Genomic DNA, 20,537 nt, shown 5'->3' on the forward strand with positions numbered 1-20,537 from the left:
CAAAACGACTTCACCTAATTATTTGTATGTAAAAGTGCACATTTAGAAGCACATTATGGCCTTAAATTACACCTTTGATTGACAACACTGAAGCTTTTCTTAAAGAAATTAATCAAACTTTGTAAAAACAACTGTTAGCCCTATCAGGTGGATAAATTAGTCAGAATCCAGCAAAACCTGTCATTTGAAAAATGCTAAACCTTAGGTGAAGTATAGTAGTCTTTAATTAGATGAACACTTAATAACTGTGACATGTCTAATGAAGGAAACAATATTCAGGTAAGTTTAATCGTCATTTAATCAGTGAGATGTTTTGAAATTGACTGAGATTTGCAGATTTTGGAAATGCACCCCAATCAAGTTCCATGTGCATGTCACTTGCCAAACGTCTGCTCATTATTGGTTTGTTTAGATGATTATAATGATTCTTTTTTAATGTTCGATATTTTCAAAAAAATATCAACTACATTTTTTTTTAAAGTGTAGGAATAAAATTACACGATTTGCAGTGGAATTTGGAACATAGTTTAACTTTATAGTGATGAATAAATGATGTAAATGACTTGCTAAATTCAAATCCAGTCAGTAATGGTGTGTACTACAGTAAGTGATGAGGGAAGGGTTTTCATTTTGTCAGAGTTTAAGGGAGTCCGCTTGGCTGGGATTGCATATGTACCCATGTTCTGTCAGTATGTTTGTCGTGTCAGCAGGGTGAGAGATACAATGACCTCCTCCACGTTTAGTGTGGATTCTTCCAGCCAAAATGCTGGCCACCACCATTGGACTATACCTACTACCACTGAAATAAATAAACAGTTTGGGAACTTCAATTCTATTCAGATTGATCTTCTTAGCTACTTAAAAGATGAAAAGGATACAGGCAGATAAAGAGGGATTTATTTGGTAAGAAATTAAAACAAATACATAAATTAAAATAACGAGACAAAATTATCTCATTAAAATGAATGGTTATAACTTAACACCACTTCAGCAGTATTAATTTATAGCCATATCATGTCAATGTCTTAATGCTGTAATTCATCAAACTTTTTGCAGGTGTGCAAGGTGTTTATACAAACATTTTCTGAAGGCATTGTTCTGTGTGGACTGACAAAATGTTTTGTGAAGCCCTGAAATTGACCAATCCAACCAATGTTTTTTGTCTCCAAAATCAATTGAAGAATGTGCATAAACTGGAGTGAAGTTTGCTCTTTCATAGGTTGAGGGATTAGCTGGGGTAGAAGGCAACAGTAAATATTGTTTGAAGTTATAACAAACATCACCATGCATGGTTTTAACCTGCAGGATGTTAGAGAGATGGTGGGACTTCATCATTTATTCCTCAACAGAGTTGTAAGCATATTATTAATTAGGCTCAGTTGGTTAGCTCTCTAGCACAGCATAATGTCCCAGAAGCCTCTCACTAATGTGGCCGCTGTGAGTTCAAGTCCAGCTTATGCTGGCTTCCTCTCTGGCCGTAAGTGCCAGCAACCTGCAGATGGTCGTGGATTTTCTCCCACCATAATGCTGGCCGCCGTCGTATAAGTGAAATATTCTTGAGTATGGCGTAAAACACCAATCAAATAAATAAAATATTGGCCCAGAAGCCTCTCACCAATGCGGTCCCTGTGAGTTCAAGTCCAGCTTATGCTTTTAGTCCGGTAGTACGTTGGAAGGACAGCAACTTTTGGATGGTCATGGGCTTCCTCCAGGCTCGGCTCAGTTTCCTCTCACCATAATGGTGGCTGCCATCGTGTAAGTGAAATATTTTTGAATATGGTGTAAAACACAAATCAAATAAATAAGTAAATATTATTCATTCGAGCCTGAAATTCAGTGACTATAGAAATATTGCACTTCATTTTTCTAGGATTTATCTCAGGAATTCATTTGCTTTTATCTTGACCTGTGCTAAAAAGTTATCAAGCATGTGTACAAATTTGCAAATTTTTTTCCCCTTCAGTTTTGGTGTTTGTATGCATGACTTGTAGGAGGGTGGGTTAAACAAATAAACACAGCCAACAATTTCTTTCACAGATTTAATTATTGTCAAATGAAGCCCTGTCTCTGTTTGCTTTAACTGTTTTTTGCCCATTAGGAATTTAATCCATGGCTGGTTGGCTGGAACATTCAGTGGTATCTCCATCCAGTCTGTCAGAGCCAATGGGAAACACATGTTATAGGCTGCTAATTTTCAGTATAGATTCCACAGAAGTCAGTTGCCCCAGTATACAAGTTAATACAAGTGCACACACAGCAGTCTGTACTTAGTAATTGTATCTTTCAAGGAGTTAGAGCATTTGTCAGAATGAACATTACATGTTCATTTAGTTTAATTTCGCTAAAACACAAATTGGGAAAGATCCAAGCTTGGCGAAAGGGCGGCCGGCGTTGGGGTGGAAGGGGAGGGTGTGGCGGTGATTGTGCAAATTGATACAACCGTAAAGCCAGAAATTATTATCAACTGTTCTGTTTACAGACATTCATGAGGAAGTTTGCTGTGCTTTCTACACTCCTATGCCACTTGTCTTCCACCAATGTATACTAAAGTTCAGCAGTGACCTACAGGTACCAAAGGTCAGTTCGGTACCCTTCGCTTATAATATTGACCACCATCATGTAGGCGACAGATTCTAGACATCAAAGAGCCATAAGATTAATAAATCACTAAATAATCATTTTACATTACATGTCAGTTTCATTTGAGCAAGACCTGGTCATTCATGAAGTATGAATAACCACAAGTGGAAGTCTTGTTTTGCATGAAAAGCTAAGTTCATTGGGAAACGGTGTGTAAATTAACTGCATTAGTTCATCTTGCCTTTCTTCAACTTTGGTGGAAATAATTTTGCAGAAATAGGAGCACCTGTATTAAGAATGCCTTTTACAAGTTTGTAGTTAAACGCAAATCAAGTGCATATTTGTTGTTGAGTTTCTGGTCACTGGGAGTCAGGACATAATGATTGATATTCTAGTTCTGCCTCACTGAGAAACTTCAGAGGGTGGGACATCATCATTACTGCCCAGTGGTCAGCCTCTGGTGCATGTGTTCAGTAGCATGTAAGGCATCTATCAGGTGTACCTTTCCCAACCCCTACCCCATCCTCACCCAGACCTACCCTTCAGTCTAACCTGGGATGGAGAGGGCAGTGGGGTTCCCACAGAGCTCCCTCCCACCACTTATAAATCTTACACCAGCAATAAAATGTTTTACAGGTTTGATCATCTTAGCAGCTGGTAAAGGAGCCAGACTTCAAATTAACTCAAATCTTAAGCTGTCACTTTTGTTTTAAATCCAATACATGTAGACTGACTGTCTCATTTAAGAATGTCCAAGATCGGTGGGGGGGGGGGGGGTGTCATTCATGATGAAGGCTTGTGCCTTACATGTGCTAAACTGTTACTCAACATGCTTTTTCAATCTTTCCATATTTGTGTGTAAACAAGAGTACTTAATCTTACTGTTAGGAAATATGGGAAAGGCATTGGACTACAGTGTTTCTTGCATCCTGTTTATGGTTTGTTATCATTTGAAGATCTCTTAGCCTGTGGACATTTGTTAAGTCTATTCATTGCAGGACTCGTTTATTTCAGCTTAGTTGTAACCAGCAAAAAAACTGACATCCATAGTCATCATAATCCTGACATTAGAAAACCATGTGTCTAAAATGCAGAAAAGATTTTTTTAAACATGGATCATTACCTTGTTTTGACTGTTGGGAATCAGATTAAAATTTTTACCTATATAATTTATTGTTTAGAGGCACTGGTATAAGAAACAGAGTTTTCATTTTTTTACATGCTTTATTCTTCATCTTCATAGTGTTCTCTTCTACTGAATTCTGTTATATTTCAGTGAACTGTAAACCATATTTGTTAAGTTTTCACGAAGAAGAAAAAATTTATATTTTAAAGGTTAACCATTCGAACTAGTATAGTTTCCTTTCAAGAACACAAATATAAAGGTACATAAATTCCTTCCTATCAAACATTATATTTGTGAAGATTTCGGAATTTCAAATTTCTAATGACACATTTATTTGAATGTGGATGTAGCATGCTGGATTTTTACACATTTTATAGTTTATCAAGGGTATAAATTGCAGGAATATCATTCTGAGCTCAGTCCAAAAGAAATAGGGTCCTTCCATTAAATTTATTATCTCCCAATTTTATTTACGGACGAGTTTTAAATGTACTCTGATGTGTTTTAGCAGTAAACTATTATATTGAGTTGTGATTTACTCTAGGTGGAGTTTTACCCTGTTGGAAGTGTACCACTTTAATGGATATGTATATAGAGTTTATAGTATAGATGTTTAATGTTTTGAGAGTTCTTTATGGGTATGGTTAATTTTGTCTTATTTATGATTTATTATGATATAAAACCCCCACTTAGTGTTCTATGCATGCTTTCAGTGTGAATAGTGCAGTTCAATGCATTTACAAAGAGGTTGAAGACATAAGCCATTTTAGAAGGAAGTTTCATGGCCAGAACAGTGTATAGATCAAGTAGTTAAAGGGATAGAGCCTTGTTTGTGGCAGGGGCAATTTATCAGGATAGCCTACTCTGAATGGCAAGACTGTTTTAACTGTTTGTCCTTTTTCCTGACATGGTCTGGCAGTTCCGGAGTAAAATTGCCCTCCACAAGAAATGTGGGATGATAAACTTATCTCCAGCTGATAACTCCCCAAATATTTATTGCTGATTTGTAGGAAGAGGGCTGAGCTGAAGGAGTGTGCAGGATATAAACTGTGTATTTGGTCTGGTAGTGTCAGGGGACAAGGCTAGGTCTGTGGTGGCTAATGTCAGGGTGACAGGTTGAGTGAGTCAGGGTGGTCAGTTTGATACATGGTGGACCAGCCGCCAAGGTCAACTTGGAGGTTAAGGGCATCTACATTTGCCATGTTGCTTCAGCATTTTCATAAATATGTAAAAAAAAGATAAAAACTTGTTTTCGGTTTTGACTCTGAAATTACATTGGATAACCTGTGGACTCTCAAACGAGATGTTCTCAAACACATACATCATAATATATATTTTGATCGGTTGAAGATGTGTTCAGTTTATTTATTTATTATTTATTTGATTGGTGTTTTACATCATGCTGAAAAATATTTCACTCATATGACGGCTGCTAAAATGTATTCAAGGCCAAATTTTTATCATCAGTTTTGACTGGGATGGTCTTGAGGGAAATCGTCTTGGAGATGACCTGCACTTACATGTGCTATAGTTCATGATTTTCATAGATTAAAAATGTGTTCAGAACGCAGTGATTGTTATTTATTTTGACTTGTGACATGACATCGGATGGGCTGGGGAACTTGATGTTTCATCACAAGGCTGTGAGCCTTTGAGATCAGTGTCCATGAAATCTGCTCAGAACTGAACTGTCAGTGGGAAAGTTGGGGACGAGCAGAAAATAGATGTACATCCGGTGAGATTTGTCAGCTATACACTATAACTGAAGACCGTACTTTACAGTGTTGACTATTCCATTTGTTATGTTTTTAGAGAAGCAGGATAAACACATCAGTTTCTCACACACAAAAACACTCACACTTAAGAGTACATCAAAGCACTGTGAACAAGAATCTGATTCAAGCCTGGTAGATTGTAAGATGGCATTTTAATGGACAACCTGGTCAAGTTAAAGTCAAAACTGAAAATTAGACCTGACTTACCGAAGATGTCCAAAAGTGGTTAAAGCAAGATTCTAGTTTATTAAGTTATGATGATATCAGCCTTGCTCTCTTGTTAAATCATTGTTCGATGTGGTTCAGATTGCAAGTTTTCGAGCCAGAAGTTTTGGACACTTATATATATATATATGTCTTGGTCATAATGTGTAAACGACATGTATAATGTATGGGCATGTTTGTGTATCAGTCTGACAACCAACAACTGACAAAATATGCTTCCTCCTCAAAAGTGGAAAACAACAAACTATTATGTATGTGGCATGCCTTGACTTGTTTGCACATGTACTCTTGTGATGCCCACTTCTGGACAAGTTGTTTTACAGTGTCGGCTACAGTACCAATGTGCCGATGCATTCATCATCGCTGACATAAGCCCTCAATCTTGTATGTTGTTGTACAAACCTTGAAGATATCAGATAGGAGCATGTCAGAGACACAAAAAACATGGTGTAATATTTAATGGAACTTGACAGATACTTTAAACAGTTTTGGTTAAAGGCTACTTCTGGGTTGGAGAAAAAGTCCGCTGGCATTTTTCCACTAATAGCAGATTTATAACAAATAAGTCACCTCCCATGATGTATAAAAACATTTTTTAAATATAGACCAAGCTTAATTGGTTCACTTTGGTGGGAAGCTGTTCTTTTTTTCTTTTTCTTTTTTTTTTTGAGAAAATTATTTAGGGCTGTGTTGTTAACGTTTGTTTTTAAAAAAATGTTAAATTATCTATTTGTGATAAGATAAAATAATTCTAGTTCTAGTTTTCAGAAGTTGCCAGACGTTATGGTTATTGTCTGACGGTCTTGTTGATCAGATTTCAGTTCAGTGTGCATGTTGATCAGATTTCAGTTCAGTGTGCATGTTGATCAGATTTCAGTGCAGTGTGCATGTGGATCAGATTTCAGTTCAGTGTGCATACAGTGTGCTGTGTGTGCCACAACGAATTTTACCACCCAGATTTGCTTCTGACTGTACAGTCAACACAGAATAGAATTTTACATAACTTTGTAAGAAAGTACAAAGTATATATTTATGTAAATTACTTACATTAAGACTCAATTTTGGATTTATTTATTTATTTATATGATTGGTGTTTTATGTCATACTCTAGAATATTTCACTTATACGACAGTGGCCAGAATTATGGTCGGAGGAGGAAACTGGACAACTTTTGGTTTGATTGTGATATTTATGTGTACTATCTTCTGTCCACAAACCTGATAGCTGTAATATAATTGAAAGATTGCTAAGTATGACAAGGAACCCAATCAAAGAATATAAAATAAGTATTTAGGTTACAGTATTGACTATTCCATTTGTATTTATTTGTATTTAGGTTATAACACAACCATTAATTAAATTCGGGGATTAAATTTCGACCGGAATCTGGGAATCTGATTCTCATTATGACTCCCGTAAACAAAATCTACAGGAATCTACTTGGAGTCACATTTACATCTCTGGTTTTATTATAGAAAATAATAAGTTGTTCCAGATCATTAGGCCAGATGTGAGGACCCTTGATGAAATCCACAAAATCTCTTTCCTTACAATTATATGCTTTGAAATCTGCTCATCTTCTAATACAGATACTAGATTTGGACAAGATTCTGCAGGATTGCAACAAAGAAAATGTATGGAAATCCACATGGATTCTAGTAAAAAAACTGAATATTAAAGGCATATTGTAAGGAGAGCTCAGCATGTTTTACTGGACGATTGGCCTTTGTATAAATCTTACCAGCAAACTTTCTGAACAATAAATGACCTGTATTGACAGAATTGTTTGATCTTTGATTTCATGGTTTTTACTACATTATCTGTTGTTGTGTGGGAATAGAAAACTTTTCTTCGTACGAAATTCTAACAGTATAATACATGCAGTTTTAATTTCATGCCACATAGCATTACTTTTACTTTATTATACCTGTCATAACCATGTTATGTGTGCATGTTTTATTTTTGTTGTAGGCTGGAGAATTTGGAAGCTGACATAATAAGGTTAAAGGTCAAGCTGGTGGTGATTGATTCCATTGCCTCACTGATAAGAAAAGAGTTTGACAGCCGTGTTAACCGCAGCATGGTGGACAGAACCAAACTTCTCCTCAGGGAAGCCACCATCTTGAAATATCTAGCTGAAACCTTTTCCATTCCTGTGAGTATCAGTAGATTGAATATTTTAATTATCTGATTTTTTAGTTCCTGTAAATGTTTTTTTTACTAGAAACAAGTGACAAATTAACCTATTTTGAATGCATAAAATTTTATGGAATTCTTTAGGTGACGAAATTTTGAATTCACACAGGAAACTTCTCATATACTCAGCGCTGTTTGCATTGATTTTTGTCGGAAAATTTGTTTTTAGAACCAAACCTTCTTCCTATCTTCACCAGTTACCGAAAAGCTCTACTTTGAGAAGTACATGTATGCTAAAGTTGAAAACAGAACATTGGTATCTTGCATGAATGGAATTAAATATAAAAGGATCTTACCAAAGCTTGATCAGAAACTTACATATCTTCAAAAATGCATACGTGTATATATATTGTTTATAGTGTAATGATCTTTTTGTATTTTGACCTGAAGCCTATTAAGTTTTTGATGATATAGGTTTTTAAATGTTTTGTCTCCGCAATTCAGAGTTACCTCCCTTTGACTACCAATAATGTCAAAGGCCCTTCTTCCCTGACCTCCCAGTGGGCGCCCTGGTGGGGGGCAGGAACAGGATTTAATGCTCTGATTACTACCTCTCTCATCATGGGGCAATAAGTTAATTGTATCTGTTCGCAGCTGACCTGGGGTGGAAAGGTCATACTGTATAGATAGCCCAATCATTAATATTTCCCTGCGCCCCTGTGTTCCTTCTTTGACCATTGTTTATGCCTCTCAATAAATATATCATGTGGGTGTTGTGTTTGGGCTCCAGTCTCACCCCACTGTCAGGCCATCCAACCAGCTGGGGTCACAGTGTAAACAAAGAGCAACCTGTTATCAGCCAGTTAGTGTTTGTTATTATCCCCTGCTCTGATAAGTGCCCTACCCCCTGACTCTCATGATAAAGGTTTATAGCATCCTGGGGCTACCAAGCCTGAAGTGTTGTCAAGAGACATTATTATCATTTCATCACGACTCATCATCCAACTCTCTTATTCCATAAGTTTTCTGCCAGGTCGACATGGGAATGTCAGAGGTTTTCCTTTTACACCTTAGTGATTGAATTAAAATATAAGGTTACATTAAACTGTGCCCTCTTTATATTGGTGGTTTCAGTTGTTAACTTCGTATGAAACAGCGCTCATGTGATTTTAGCCAGTTTATGAAATAATGTTCATTTTTTTAAATATGCTCCAAAATGTTGCTTGTAGATGTTCTCAGGGGACATAATCATGTCATTTTTTTCTTAGTGTGACTTTATGTCAGCAAGGTATGGCAGATGGCTAACAAGGTGCTGTGATTTTTTCAGACTCTTTCCAGGTCCTCTCATCCATAAACCTTTTTGCTGTTATATACTGTATTTGATCTGGTTAGGTATGCAAATCCTGTAGAATATGATGGCCTTAAAATAATTCTTTTGATGCCAACACTCTAGTTTTATGATAAGAATTTAAAAAACTGTACAAGAAACTTTATGTGGCCTAGAAGGTGGACGAATTAGTTTTAATCAAGCAAAATGTGTCACTTGAAAAATGCTGAACTTTAGGTGAAATGACAAATTTTAGGGACAGGTAAATGTCATAAAAAAATAACCTTTTGGTGCTCAAACTTACATTTTCTCATTAACATATCATCTTACTGTCCAAACATTTCTTACAACACTTTGCTAAGATAGTATAAGTCTTAGACTTAAGCAAAATATGCAAAATAGTCACAGACAAAATTTTTGGTGATTTACCATAAATCTACTTGTGGTCAGATTTTCTCGTGCCACTATATATACATGAAAAATGTCCCTGCATAAGCTAAAGGAAAAAGAAAAAAAACAATGGTTACAAGTGTTGTTCTATTGAGCATTCCCTTACATGAAATAAGGTACGACCTTCACAATCCTAAACAAAGATGTATCAATTGTCCAGCTATTTGTGATCAAATTCCAGTATTGTGACTTCATTTCTGGTCATGTAAAAACTGCAAACGAAGCAGTAAAGAAAATACATATTCAGCTGATTTTGGTGACAAATACACATACAACTGATGTTATTGATAAATACATATGCAACTAATGGTGACATACATAAATACATATACAACTGATGTTGGTGACATACACGTACAACTGATGTTGGTAACAGATACACAAAAACCGATGTCGATGACAGATACACGTACAGCTGATGTTGGTGACATACACATACAACTGATGTCGATGACAGATACACGTACAGCTGATGTTGGTGACATACACATACAACTGATGTTGGTAACAGATACACAAAAACCGATGTCGACAGATACACATACAGCTGATGTTGGTGACATACACATACAACTGATGTTGATGACAAATAGATACAACTGATGTTGGTGGCAGATACACATACAACTGATGTTGGTGATAAGTACACATACAACTTATTTTGGTGACAAATACACATACAAATGATGCTGCTGACAAATACACATACATATGATGCTGCAGACAAATACACATACAAATGATGCTGCTGACAAATGCACATACAACTGTTGTTGGTGAGAAGTAATGCCAATAACTCAGATAATCAAACCTTGGCTGATTGTATAGTAGCCCCAGTATTAATTACTGTGAAGCACTTCATTTTCGCGGATTTGCAGTCTATAATTTACCCTGAAAAATAATTTCAGCGAAAAAAATATCCAATTTTGAATCATATACTACAGGTAGTAGTAACAGTGAAGTGAAATCTTTGTCAGTGTGACGAGAGTTGCTCTAAGAAAGCCTGACAGGGTAGCTCAATTTTTTACACCAGAGAAGGGAAGTTATGGTTTAAATATATACAAACTCTGGTGCTAAGGTTTGGTGGGTATAAAACAGAATGGGTGTTTATTCATCTTTAGTTTGATCGATCGTCGCTGTGCCCGTAAAGTAAAAGAAAAGTAGATACCAGCAGGTGCTGGGTTGTAATGAATGTCGCTCTGATACACGTTCTCCCATTGGCTGTGTCTCTTCAGTGGTTCAATGAGTGAACTTTTTTGTACCACAACACAATGGCCATTTGACAGCTACGACACTGTTTGAGGTTTCTGACCTGTTACAGAGGACGCTTAAAACTAAAAAATAATGCAAAACTTACCGTGTTACTTGATAAAGAATGAGTGACTGGCGCCGATAATGGTGAATTCATATGATTTGTGTTGAACTGCGCAAAAAGTGACATGTCACTTTGCCAGGTGTTTAAAAGTACTTATCAATGATTCTAAAAGAAGTGATGCCTGTTTGAGTACTGCTTACGGTCGGTCTACTTACGTAGTGATAATCCATCCCCCATTGCTTTAATCTCTGATCCAGATCACAAGGATTAGCAACACCCCAGGAAACATTGGAGGATTAAAGCCACCCATGATTTGACTTTGAATAATTTTGGCCAAATTATATCTTGTAAAATTTTAAGATTTGATTTTCAGTATTTCCTTAAATACGCAAAAAATTAATTCCCGCGAACATATTTTGGGAGAAAACCCTCGAAAATAAATTCCAGCGAATAATAAGTACTTTACAGTAACCCACAAGTACTTGGTACATTGAAAAAAGGAGGAAACATAATGCAGCCTTTAGTGCCAATGTACTGTTGCATTCCTCAGGGTGCAGAAGATGGACTGTCGCAATAAGACACAAGTGAATCGTGAAGAAAAAGTCAATTTATTGTCCTAATTCTTTCCTTTTGAGGGTTGAAGTTAAGCCTGATTGACACAGAGTGTGTCACAATAGTCTGACTCTGCTTTCTCACTGAAATTCGCTTAAATAGCACTAGGGTATCTTCAGATGTGTAAATGCATTTTTTATTTGTTTTCAGAGTCCTTTGATTGCTTAACCAACCTGAATGCTGTGTAATGAAAAAAATAATAAAAGAACACCAGTTTCTTGTTTGAAATCTTCAAAGATGATGTCATAGTGGACATTTTTATGGAGATCTTTGACTTATTATGACTTACTTTGATTATGTTTTGAGAAAAAATAACCCACAAAACCAGATCTTCAGCTGGATGGACAACAGCTCCTCCATTGGATTCCAACAGTTTATGGTACATGATAATTTGCGGTGCTTGTTGTTCGGCTTCATGGGTTACTACCCTGTGCATGCACATGTCTGGGTAAACAGGTGTTCAGTGCAGTATTAACACTGACAGTTATGGCTGTAACATGGTGATGAGCTCTACCCAGCCATTAAGACTGTCTTCTCTGAATACATGTTATTTCTGCAGGAGGCTAACTCTCCAGTTGTTTACAAACCAATCCTCTGACCTAACACTTAGCCTAGGGGTCAACATTTCCAAACAAGCCAACAATCTGTGGCAGTAAATTGGTGTTTTCTCCATGACTCCTAGGTTAGGGCTGTGACTATAGAGACAGCAGAGGTAGGGATTGAGCACTGTTTATGTTAGCATGAAGGTAGCCATTCAATTTACCATGTCTCTGCAGGCTATGTTAGAGCTGACAAGTGTGGTATGTGTAATAAGATAATATAGTGCCCTAGTGGGGTACTGGTGTTGATTGAGAAGAGCAGTGTGCTGGACTGCTAGCCTCTGGGAGGGGCGTCAAGCCACCAGACACCCCCTCCCCCCACCCCATCCCCTAAGCCAAGGCAGTAAATTCCTCTGACAGCATAACCAGTCATCATCATCATCAGTGGTCTGAGAGCTCATATAGCCCTGGTCTGTTCCCTCCCACTTCGCTTCCACAAATGCTCCATGGCTTCAAATTTTCAGAAATTCTGACATAGATTCAGTTGGCTATTTTTTTTCCTTGATTCCTAACCTGAAAATTTGTTATTATACACTATACATGTATTATTAGGAAACATTTTCTGCTAATAATTGTATTTTTTAGCAAGTCTAAAATACAGATTGGTTCCTTCTTGACTTCACCTTCATTAATCCTTGGGTCTTCAACCAGTGAAAGTGTAATCTGTGTTACCCAACACTTAGGGGAAATAAGGTGCCCAGATTTGTCAAGAAGTAGATGGTCCATATAGATCAGAACTCTTCGGTGTCATGACACAGGAAAGGCTTCTAGGTTTACTGACAAGCCACTCGCACCAGGAAATGAGCCACAGTACACTCCATATAAATTAGCACCATTCCAGAGATTGTGTAAGACTAGTGTTCCTGGACTCTGGCTTTCAGTGTCTTTTTGTTTGACATTAACAGGGTCAAAATTCCCTCGGTCACAGAATATTCTGACTGTTAAAAAAAAAGAAGGCGTCAACAGCAGCTGTGAAGAAACAGTCTCCTCAATTACATGTAAACCATCGTCACTTATGAATGACAACCTACAGTAATGAGTACTGTGTGTACATTTTACTGTTTCCCATGAAATTTGACTTCCTGACATTTTCTTTCAGGTTGAAAATTTCTAAACCGAGACAATTAATTTACAGTGGCCTTTGAATGAACACTTTCTCATGTGTGATTTGTTTGTCTTGTCTACCATGGGCAGTTTATTTTCAGTTTTGACTCCTACAGTTTGCTATCTTTGTGCTTATGCTTGTGTATTAATGTTATTTTAATTGATTGATGTTTCTGCCTTGCTCAAGATTATCTCACCTATGTAAATATAATTTAAATGAAAGACTGGTATTATGAAATGAAGAACTGGAGGGGGTCCACTCATTTCTTAATACTCATATAGTTCCGTTTTAGTTTTTAATCATACATACACACGTACATCTTGTCCTGAAACTGGGTTAATTCCACGTGTTGTGGAAGAAAAAGGAATGCAAGAGGGGAAGTTCATTCAATTTTCCTCCCAATTTAATGTGAGAGGGAAATAAACAGTGGGATCATTTACTTCAGACATTCACTAATACTGAGAACATAACTGCCACAGAGTATTACATTGTGATTAGAGCCAATCTGACCCATAGCCAGACTCCAGGCTTTCTCATTGGTGGAGACATCTGGACCATGTGGGTAGCTCCCAGTAAACCTTCCAGAATATATCTAGGTGATACAGAAGGGACATTCCTTAGGCTTTCTGGAGGGTACATGTATATCAAAAGTTGATAAAGGCTTTGGAGTTGTGATGGCCCCATTAGTTGTACATATAGTGAATGGAATGTACAGGGCTCAGCAGTTTTTCTTTATGGTAACAAAGTGAAATAACAAAAATGTTCTGGAGTAAAATGCTGACAACTTCTATAGTGTCCTACATCTGTTTTTTCTACTGTGAAGCTACTGACACCGGAAATGCAATTGATTTAAAACTGTGATAAAATGAATTTATGGAGATAAGATTAGTTTTGCTTTATAGCATTATAATAGGTAAATGTTCCAAAAAATTGTTAGATACAGAAATGATAACATGCTTGCACATTTGGTTGGGTAAAATTATATCCAGGATGATGTAGAATATGGAGAAGAAAATGCAAAAGGTGTATGCCGTCCACACACACACAGCTTATCTCATCCATATGTATACTTTGTAGGAATGAAAAAAAGCACAACATTTTCTGATCAGTAATATTGTAAGAGAATCAAGCGAATTGAATATTGAGGATATGTTTTGAATACAGGAATAGATTGCGCAGTAGGATGTTGTTTCACAGATATAGAAGTTTTTTGCTTGCTTAGAAACAATGATGACTAGGTTTTTTGTAGACAATGCATTGAAGAACAAAACATCAATAAACTTCCCCAGAAAACTCTTTTAGCCTCTATATGTCAGAGAAACCCTTTGACTCTGATCTTCAAAGGGATGTTTTCCAAGCCCAAGGCAGGATAAGAGAGATAAAACTTTCCAAAGTCTGTTTAATTGCGGTTAAATGATTTGTAATTAAAAGCCCATGGGATATTCTATCCCTTGGGGAATGTAGTAGACCTTTGTTTTGTTGTTACATTGGAAGTTTTCTAGCAGTTACATAGGGTGGGGGGAAGGGGGATAAAACACCCCTCACCCAAACAGGCCAGTTAAAGGTGGTATCTGCCTTAAGGCAATGTCCAACCTTCCTTTGTTCTGTGAGACAATGCCAAAATGTAGCCCCAGTTATTTGAAGTTTAACTGATAATCCCCCTGGACTGATATCATGCCCATAGTCAGAATCTCACCAAGTGTATAAGAGGATTTAAGTAGCATTATACTGATCCTGTCTTAAGGTGGACCATTATTATGCAAGCACCAGTACACATATTTACCAGTTCTTACCCTGCGCTTGTCACCCCACACACATGTGTTTATGTTTTCTAAACCTGTTGAGCTATTTCATGAGATCTTCATTAAAGAGGTGAAAGGACCATGCTAATTAAAGCCTCTCTGGAGAAATCAGATTGTGAGGAGTGATGATGATAGAGTTGGCCCCTGTTTATACATCATATGTTTATTCAGGTTTCTCTGCAGATTCACATCATCAGCTGTAGACTCCCTAATAACCTCCCCTAGTGATGAATTAGCAGCTAATTCTCGGAGACATCCCTATCATGCGGCATTGACCCTGTGTTCTCAATTGTTTTTCAACAGTGTAATACTTTCTTTTTTGGTACCAAATAAAATACAATGACTGTCTACACTCATGTCATGAATTTTATAAAATCTTAAAAAAATTCCTGGTTTTGTTAATACTAAAAATGCAATTTTGTGTCTGTATAAAAACTGGTCCCTTTGATTCCATTGTTTCATTGCACATTGCAGTTTAGTGGCGTTTTTCATACAGTTTTCTTCATTAAACATTAATAAATTCTTCAAGGGCAAAGTTGAGGTCAGCTCAATTATCAGTAAATTTATGAAACCTTTGTTTCACAGATGAGAAGAGAACAGGCTTGGTAGCATACATGTGCATAAAGTTACATGAAAAAAATTTATTCTGATACCAACATTTTAAGATTTTAGTCATTTTTGTTGAATGGGTTGGTTTTCTTCTGGGTATTGCCAAAAAGGAGGGATAGAATCATGATATTGAGCTGAAAATTAGCCTGAATAAATCACACGCTAAGAAGTCAGAAGGTGGGAAAATTAGAATTGGTTGCCGTGGGTAATAGAATGCAATAATTATGTCGACTTTGTAGCCAAAAATAGTCTTTGCCAATGTTTCTCTCTAGTTCAGTTATCTTTAGACTTGTGAGCACGATTAGGTGTGGCTGATAAGTAAAAGTGTTGGAAAGACTGTCATTATTTAAAAATGTAATTTGAAAATTTTTCATGTCAGATATGGAAACAAGCTGTGGGATGTAGAAATCCTGAAATTTGCATGGACTGTAATGGCTGGCGAACCGGTTTGCTTGAAATTTGGTGTGAAACTCTTTATTAATTGAGCCTGTTCTCTGCGGTGAAATAATGAATCTACCCAGAGGACTTGATGATATATTGGGCAGAAGTTGTGACAAGATGGGAAGAATGTCTTGTTTTTAGAGAGTGGGTGGCTTGTAGACTCTGGCAGGCAGATGTGTGGAAGAGTGGTGACCAAGCTAATGAAGGACAGAGCTCCCAGTTTACACCTCCTCCAATTCAGGGCCAATTAAGAGGGTTATCTTGATAAGGTCTTATCAAATTATCAGCTCCCCTTGGAATCTGGCTGGACCAGCCAAGCAGACAAGAGAAGGGGGTGGGGATGGAGGCATACAATGTAAGAGAGATACCACATGCTGAAGCAGGAAGTTTGGACTATAAAGGGGCCTCTTAAAGTCACCTGTCCTTGTAGAAACTTTATTGGTGTGGTCATGCATGAGTTGCTGTCAGCATCTCCTGAAGCCAACTGTATCAAGTTTTGCCATGTAGTCAGGAGTTCAAATCTGAGTCTTGTCACTGGGATTTACAATTTTTAGGTGCAATTGCACACTCATAAGAATTCTTGCTTACAAACACTGGATAGTAATTTGCAAAGTTTTATTGAGTTTCCCTGCTTTCTCTGCCTTTGCTAACATGTCAATCAACATCGTTTGTTTTGTCTGTTCAGCACAAAGTGTTTACTTTACAATATGTAGCTATTAGTTCCGGAAGCATTACAAACTGTGCCTCAACCTTGAAATGAAGCTTGGTTACAGATAATATAACACTCACCTCACCATTCTAGGGAATGTATAGGGTGTCCCAGACGTCATGCACCATCCTGATTTTCATTTTTTTTGTGTTTCACATCATCAGCTGTATGATGGGTGTCCCAGACGTCATGATTTTCATTTTTTTTTTCTCTATTTCAGAGTTAATTATGGCTAATAAACTAACAGTACAAGATAGAGTTGAATTGGTTTTTATGTTTGGAAGAGATAGGGCAACATACTGTTGTGTAGCTCAAGCAATCAACCTCAACCTCTGGACTTCTGGGACACCCTGTATAATAATCATTACAGAGATTTCTAGTAGGCTCTTTTGCCTCAGTGGCCTAGATAGTTCAAGGTCTGCATGCTGCAACCATGTGTAGTGAAATAGTCTTTAGCATGGGGTTAAACACCGATCAAATAAGTAACAAAATGATGTTGCATGTTCAATAGCTGCTCTCACTGTTTTGGGTACAATTTTGTCAGGTACCTGGCGAAGTTTGGAGCTTTACTTTGGATACTCTGGTTTCCTCTATCCATAAACTTTACTGAGGTTATATGTAAGTGAAAAATGTTAAAAATAAATATTAAATAAATAATGAAAATAGATGTAAATAATGTGATGTGTCTTAAGGTACATTACAAGCTTCTATAGTTTTTATTGGTTGATGCCAGGCAAGTTTGCTTTAGACCCATAAACTTGACATAAACTTAAATCTCATAGAAGTGAGATTTTTTCAAGTACCACATAAGGAATCGATTAGATAATTATATAATGTGATGATATCACATATATGTTCCAAAGACAGTCACATTAAGATCACTCTATACTTTGATGGTCAAACCATAAAATGCACGGTTTTGTTGTGTTAACTACATTATTTTTTCTCCCACCAAATTGTTTGAATCCAAGTGTTTCCCGAATGGAATTTCAGTGGTGGTGTTACTGTGTGGCATGTTTGATGCAGACCAGATTCTAGGTTGCAGGTTATTTCCAGCCAGAATTGAAGAGATGGCAGTGATGTAAGTGAGTTGGTTCATGGCCATGGTCTATATTCTCCTGCCCTTAGTCACTCCAGAGTTTAATAGCCTTCTAATGAGGGCTGTAGCCTGCTGATTGAGCCTGGAGCTGAGGTAATCAGGGTGGATCATGCCAGGAGAAGCTTTCTTGAGCTCATCAGCTTGTGGTGGTGAGCCATTGCCCTGCTCATTGCCTTCCCATCTGGCTCTGGTTGACTCCATCAGCCAGAGCTAGCAGCCACTTTAACATGAAGGTGGCTGCTGATCATTCTGCTTCTGGTTATCATTGTGGATCCTATGTCACTTTTTATCTACCATGGTCTTGCAATTGAGAGCCTTTGCACTTAGATGTAATTGGAAGTGTGGGAAAAATGTTCTCCACCTCTCTGTGGTCAGGCTTGGTTTACACTTGACACAGCTGGCCCCATCTTCACCCTACAACACTGGCTCTCTTAACTCACTATTATAAACTGGCAGTCAATGTGTTGCATGTGTTCTCCACATCACAAGACTGGTGGTTAGACACACAGATAGGTGTCATTATGCTCTTAACACTGTTTCCACATCTTACAGTCATCCCTTCATCTAATATTATATACTCTGACAAGTGTATACACGGGTCAGTTACACTATAATGAAAGATGGATGTGGTGCAGAGTTACACGTCAGGCAATGGTATGAATTATGATATGCTCTTATTTGTGATAACATTAACAAAGGCCTTTTTTGAGGTGTAGCTTAAGTTTAGTCTCTGTCGGAAATTTCTTTTTCTAACATGAAAACAGCATACATTTTACCTTTGCCTCCCCACTATATATTGGACACTGAAGATGAGAAGCATAATCTAAAGTTTTTTCCACAATGACAGATATCTCATATATTTAAAATTGTGTTTGAGCATATAGATATATAATCTTGTGACAGTGGTTTTTCCAAAACTTGTTACCTTGCTGATGTTTAAATTTGTTAAACATGCATGTTTGTTAGGCCATGACCTTATTAGACTTTGAACATGGACATGCTTTTTGTCTGTTGAACATCCATCTACATGTAGAACAACATCATTAGCATAATCACACCTGTCTAGCATACAAATTAAATGAGCTGTGAGTTTGGTCTAGATATTTTTTTTACTGTATTCATCTAGAACATTCCTGGTGTCTTTCCAACTGTTGACTGCCAGTGCTTCTCTTGGCTTGAATCCATCCTAATTTTTTGCTTTATATACTTCCTTAGTTCTTTGCTGGTTGTGTTGAATGTTGTTTTGGAAATTGGTCTTGCGATATCACATCTGGTAAACGAAAAACTGTTTCTGCAGCTAGATGAAGTTGTAATCACCTTTGTGCATAAAAAAGGGACATTTGATGTTATAGGAATTTATGCAAAGAATTTTTTTCTTATTTGGTTTGAGAACAAATTATCCAGTTGGACTATTTCCAAGATGAATGTGGTGCAGAGGACATGTGATAGTTATTATGATATCAGGGTAGTTATGAATCCATAAGACATGTGATAGTTATTATGAAGCATTATTTTAGCCTAAATATTGGAAGTAATACTATTGGAAATATACATTTATGTGAAACTGTCCTCAGTTAGGATGTTTAATTTTTAATGCTACAGTTAGCTTAAAAATGTGATTGTTTTGTATATTTCATTGTACCAATATGGGGATGAGTTGCCAAACAGCTTGATGATATCAACAGCTGTTGTTCACCATCTGTCAAACAGCAAAAGAACCTTACCTAGTTCCACAATGGATGTTGAGGACACCATTAAGTTTTATGACCTCCCACAAGAGTCAGAGGGGAGAGGTTGTGGCTTGAGGTCAGCAGGGGTTAGAATTGGATTATTTGTTCGAAAAGAACAATAGCTATCCTGGCCTAACCTGGGTTAATTGTTGATGACAGCCAGGATAATATGTGTACACATCTGTATTGTCAGACTTATCTGAGGCCTGTCTGTGCAGGGGCTGCTGGGAAATTATGTGTTGAGTGATGCAGTGATGGATGTGGAGCTTGTTGTTGTTTTGTTGTTTTGTTTTTTTTTTGCGGATGGAATGGGGTTGGGGGGGGGGGGTGATTACTCTACAACACACCAAAACAAAAACACAGAATCTCAGTTCCAGCAGACAGGGGCAGGAAAAAAAACTTTGTATAATTCTTCTCTGTTTTCATATGTTTTTTACATGATGTTTTATTTGACATATGTCTAGACTGATGGAATTATAATCAAACATCTCAACATGTACATGTACATTACTGGTGTGCGAAATAAATCCTGTACATTGAAAAAAAAAAATTCAATATCACAAACCGATTTAATTTATTCATCAGGACATGGAAGATAATGTTTTTCTGTGGGGGTAAGAAATTGAGAAGTTGGAATGAAACATCCTTTTAACAGATGAGTGACAATAGCTGTTCCTCGGGGTGTCTTGGTATATTTACTATTGTACTAAATTGTAAACTCTTTTCAGTGATTTCATACAACAACTTCCTGGTTTCCTCCCCATACAGTGCTGACCAGCGTCATACAGGTGAAATTTTCTTGAGTATGGCATAAAACACCAATCAAATAAATAAATAAACACAAGAACTATTTTGATTTGAAATGTGCCCTGAATGCAGAAATGGTTATATATCGTT

The 20,537-nt window shown here is 37.1% G+C and overlaps 1 protein-coding gene across 1 annotated transcript in view; it reads left to right on the plus strand.

Annotated features, from left to right (window-relative positions):
- The window catches only part of LOC135468239 (DNA repair protein RAD51 homolog 2-like), a 115,963-nt gene that overhangs the window by 10,168 nt on the left and 85,258 nt on the right, over positions 1-20,537 (plus strand). The window contains exon 6 of the mRNA XM_064746381.1: positions 7,678-7,861. Within this exon, the coding sequence (XP_064602451.1) occupies positions 7,678-7,861 (184 nt within the window). The remainder of the gene's footprint in view (positions 1-7,677; positions 7,862-20,537) is intronic.

Source organism: Liolophura sinensis, chromosome 6, assembly GCF_032854445.1.
Source record: "Liolophura sinensis isolate JHLJ2023 chromosome 6, CUHK_Ljap_v2, whole genome shotgun sequence".
NCBI classification, from domain to species: Eukaryota; Metazoa; Mollusca; class Polyplacophora; order Chitonida; family Chitonidae; genus Liolophura; species Liolophura sinensis.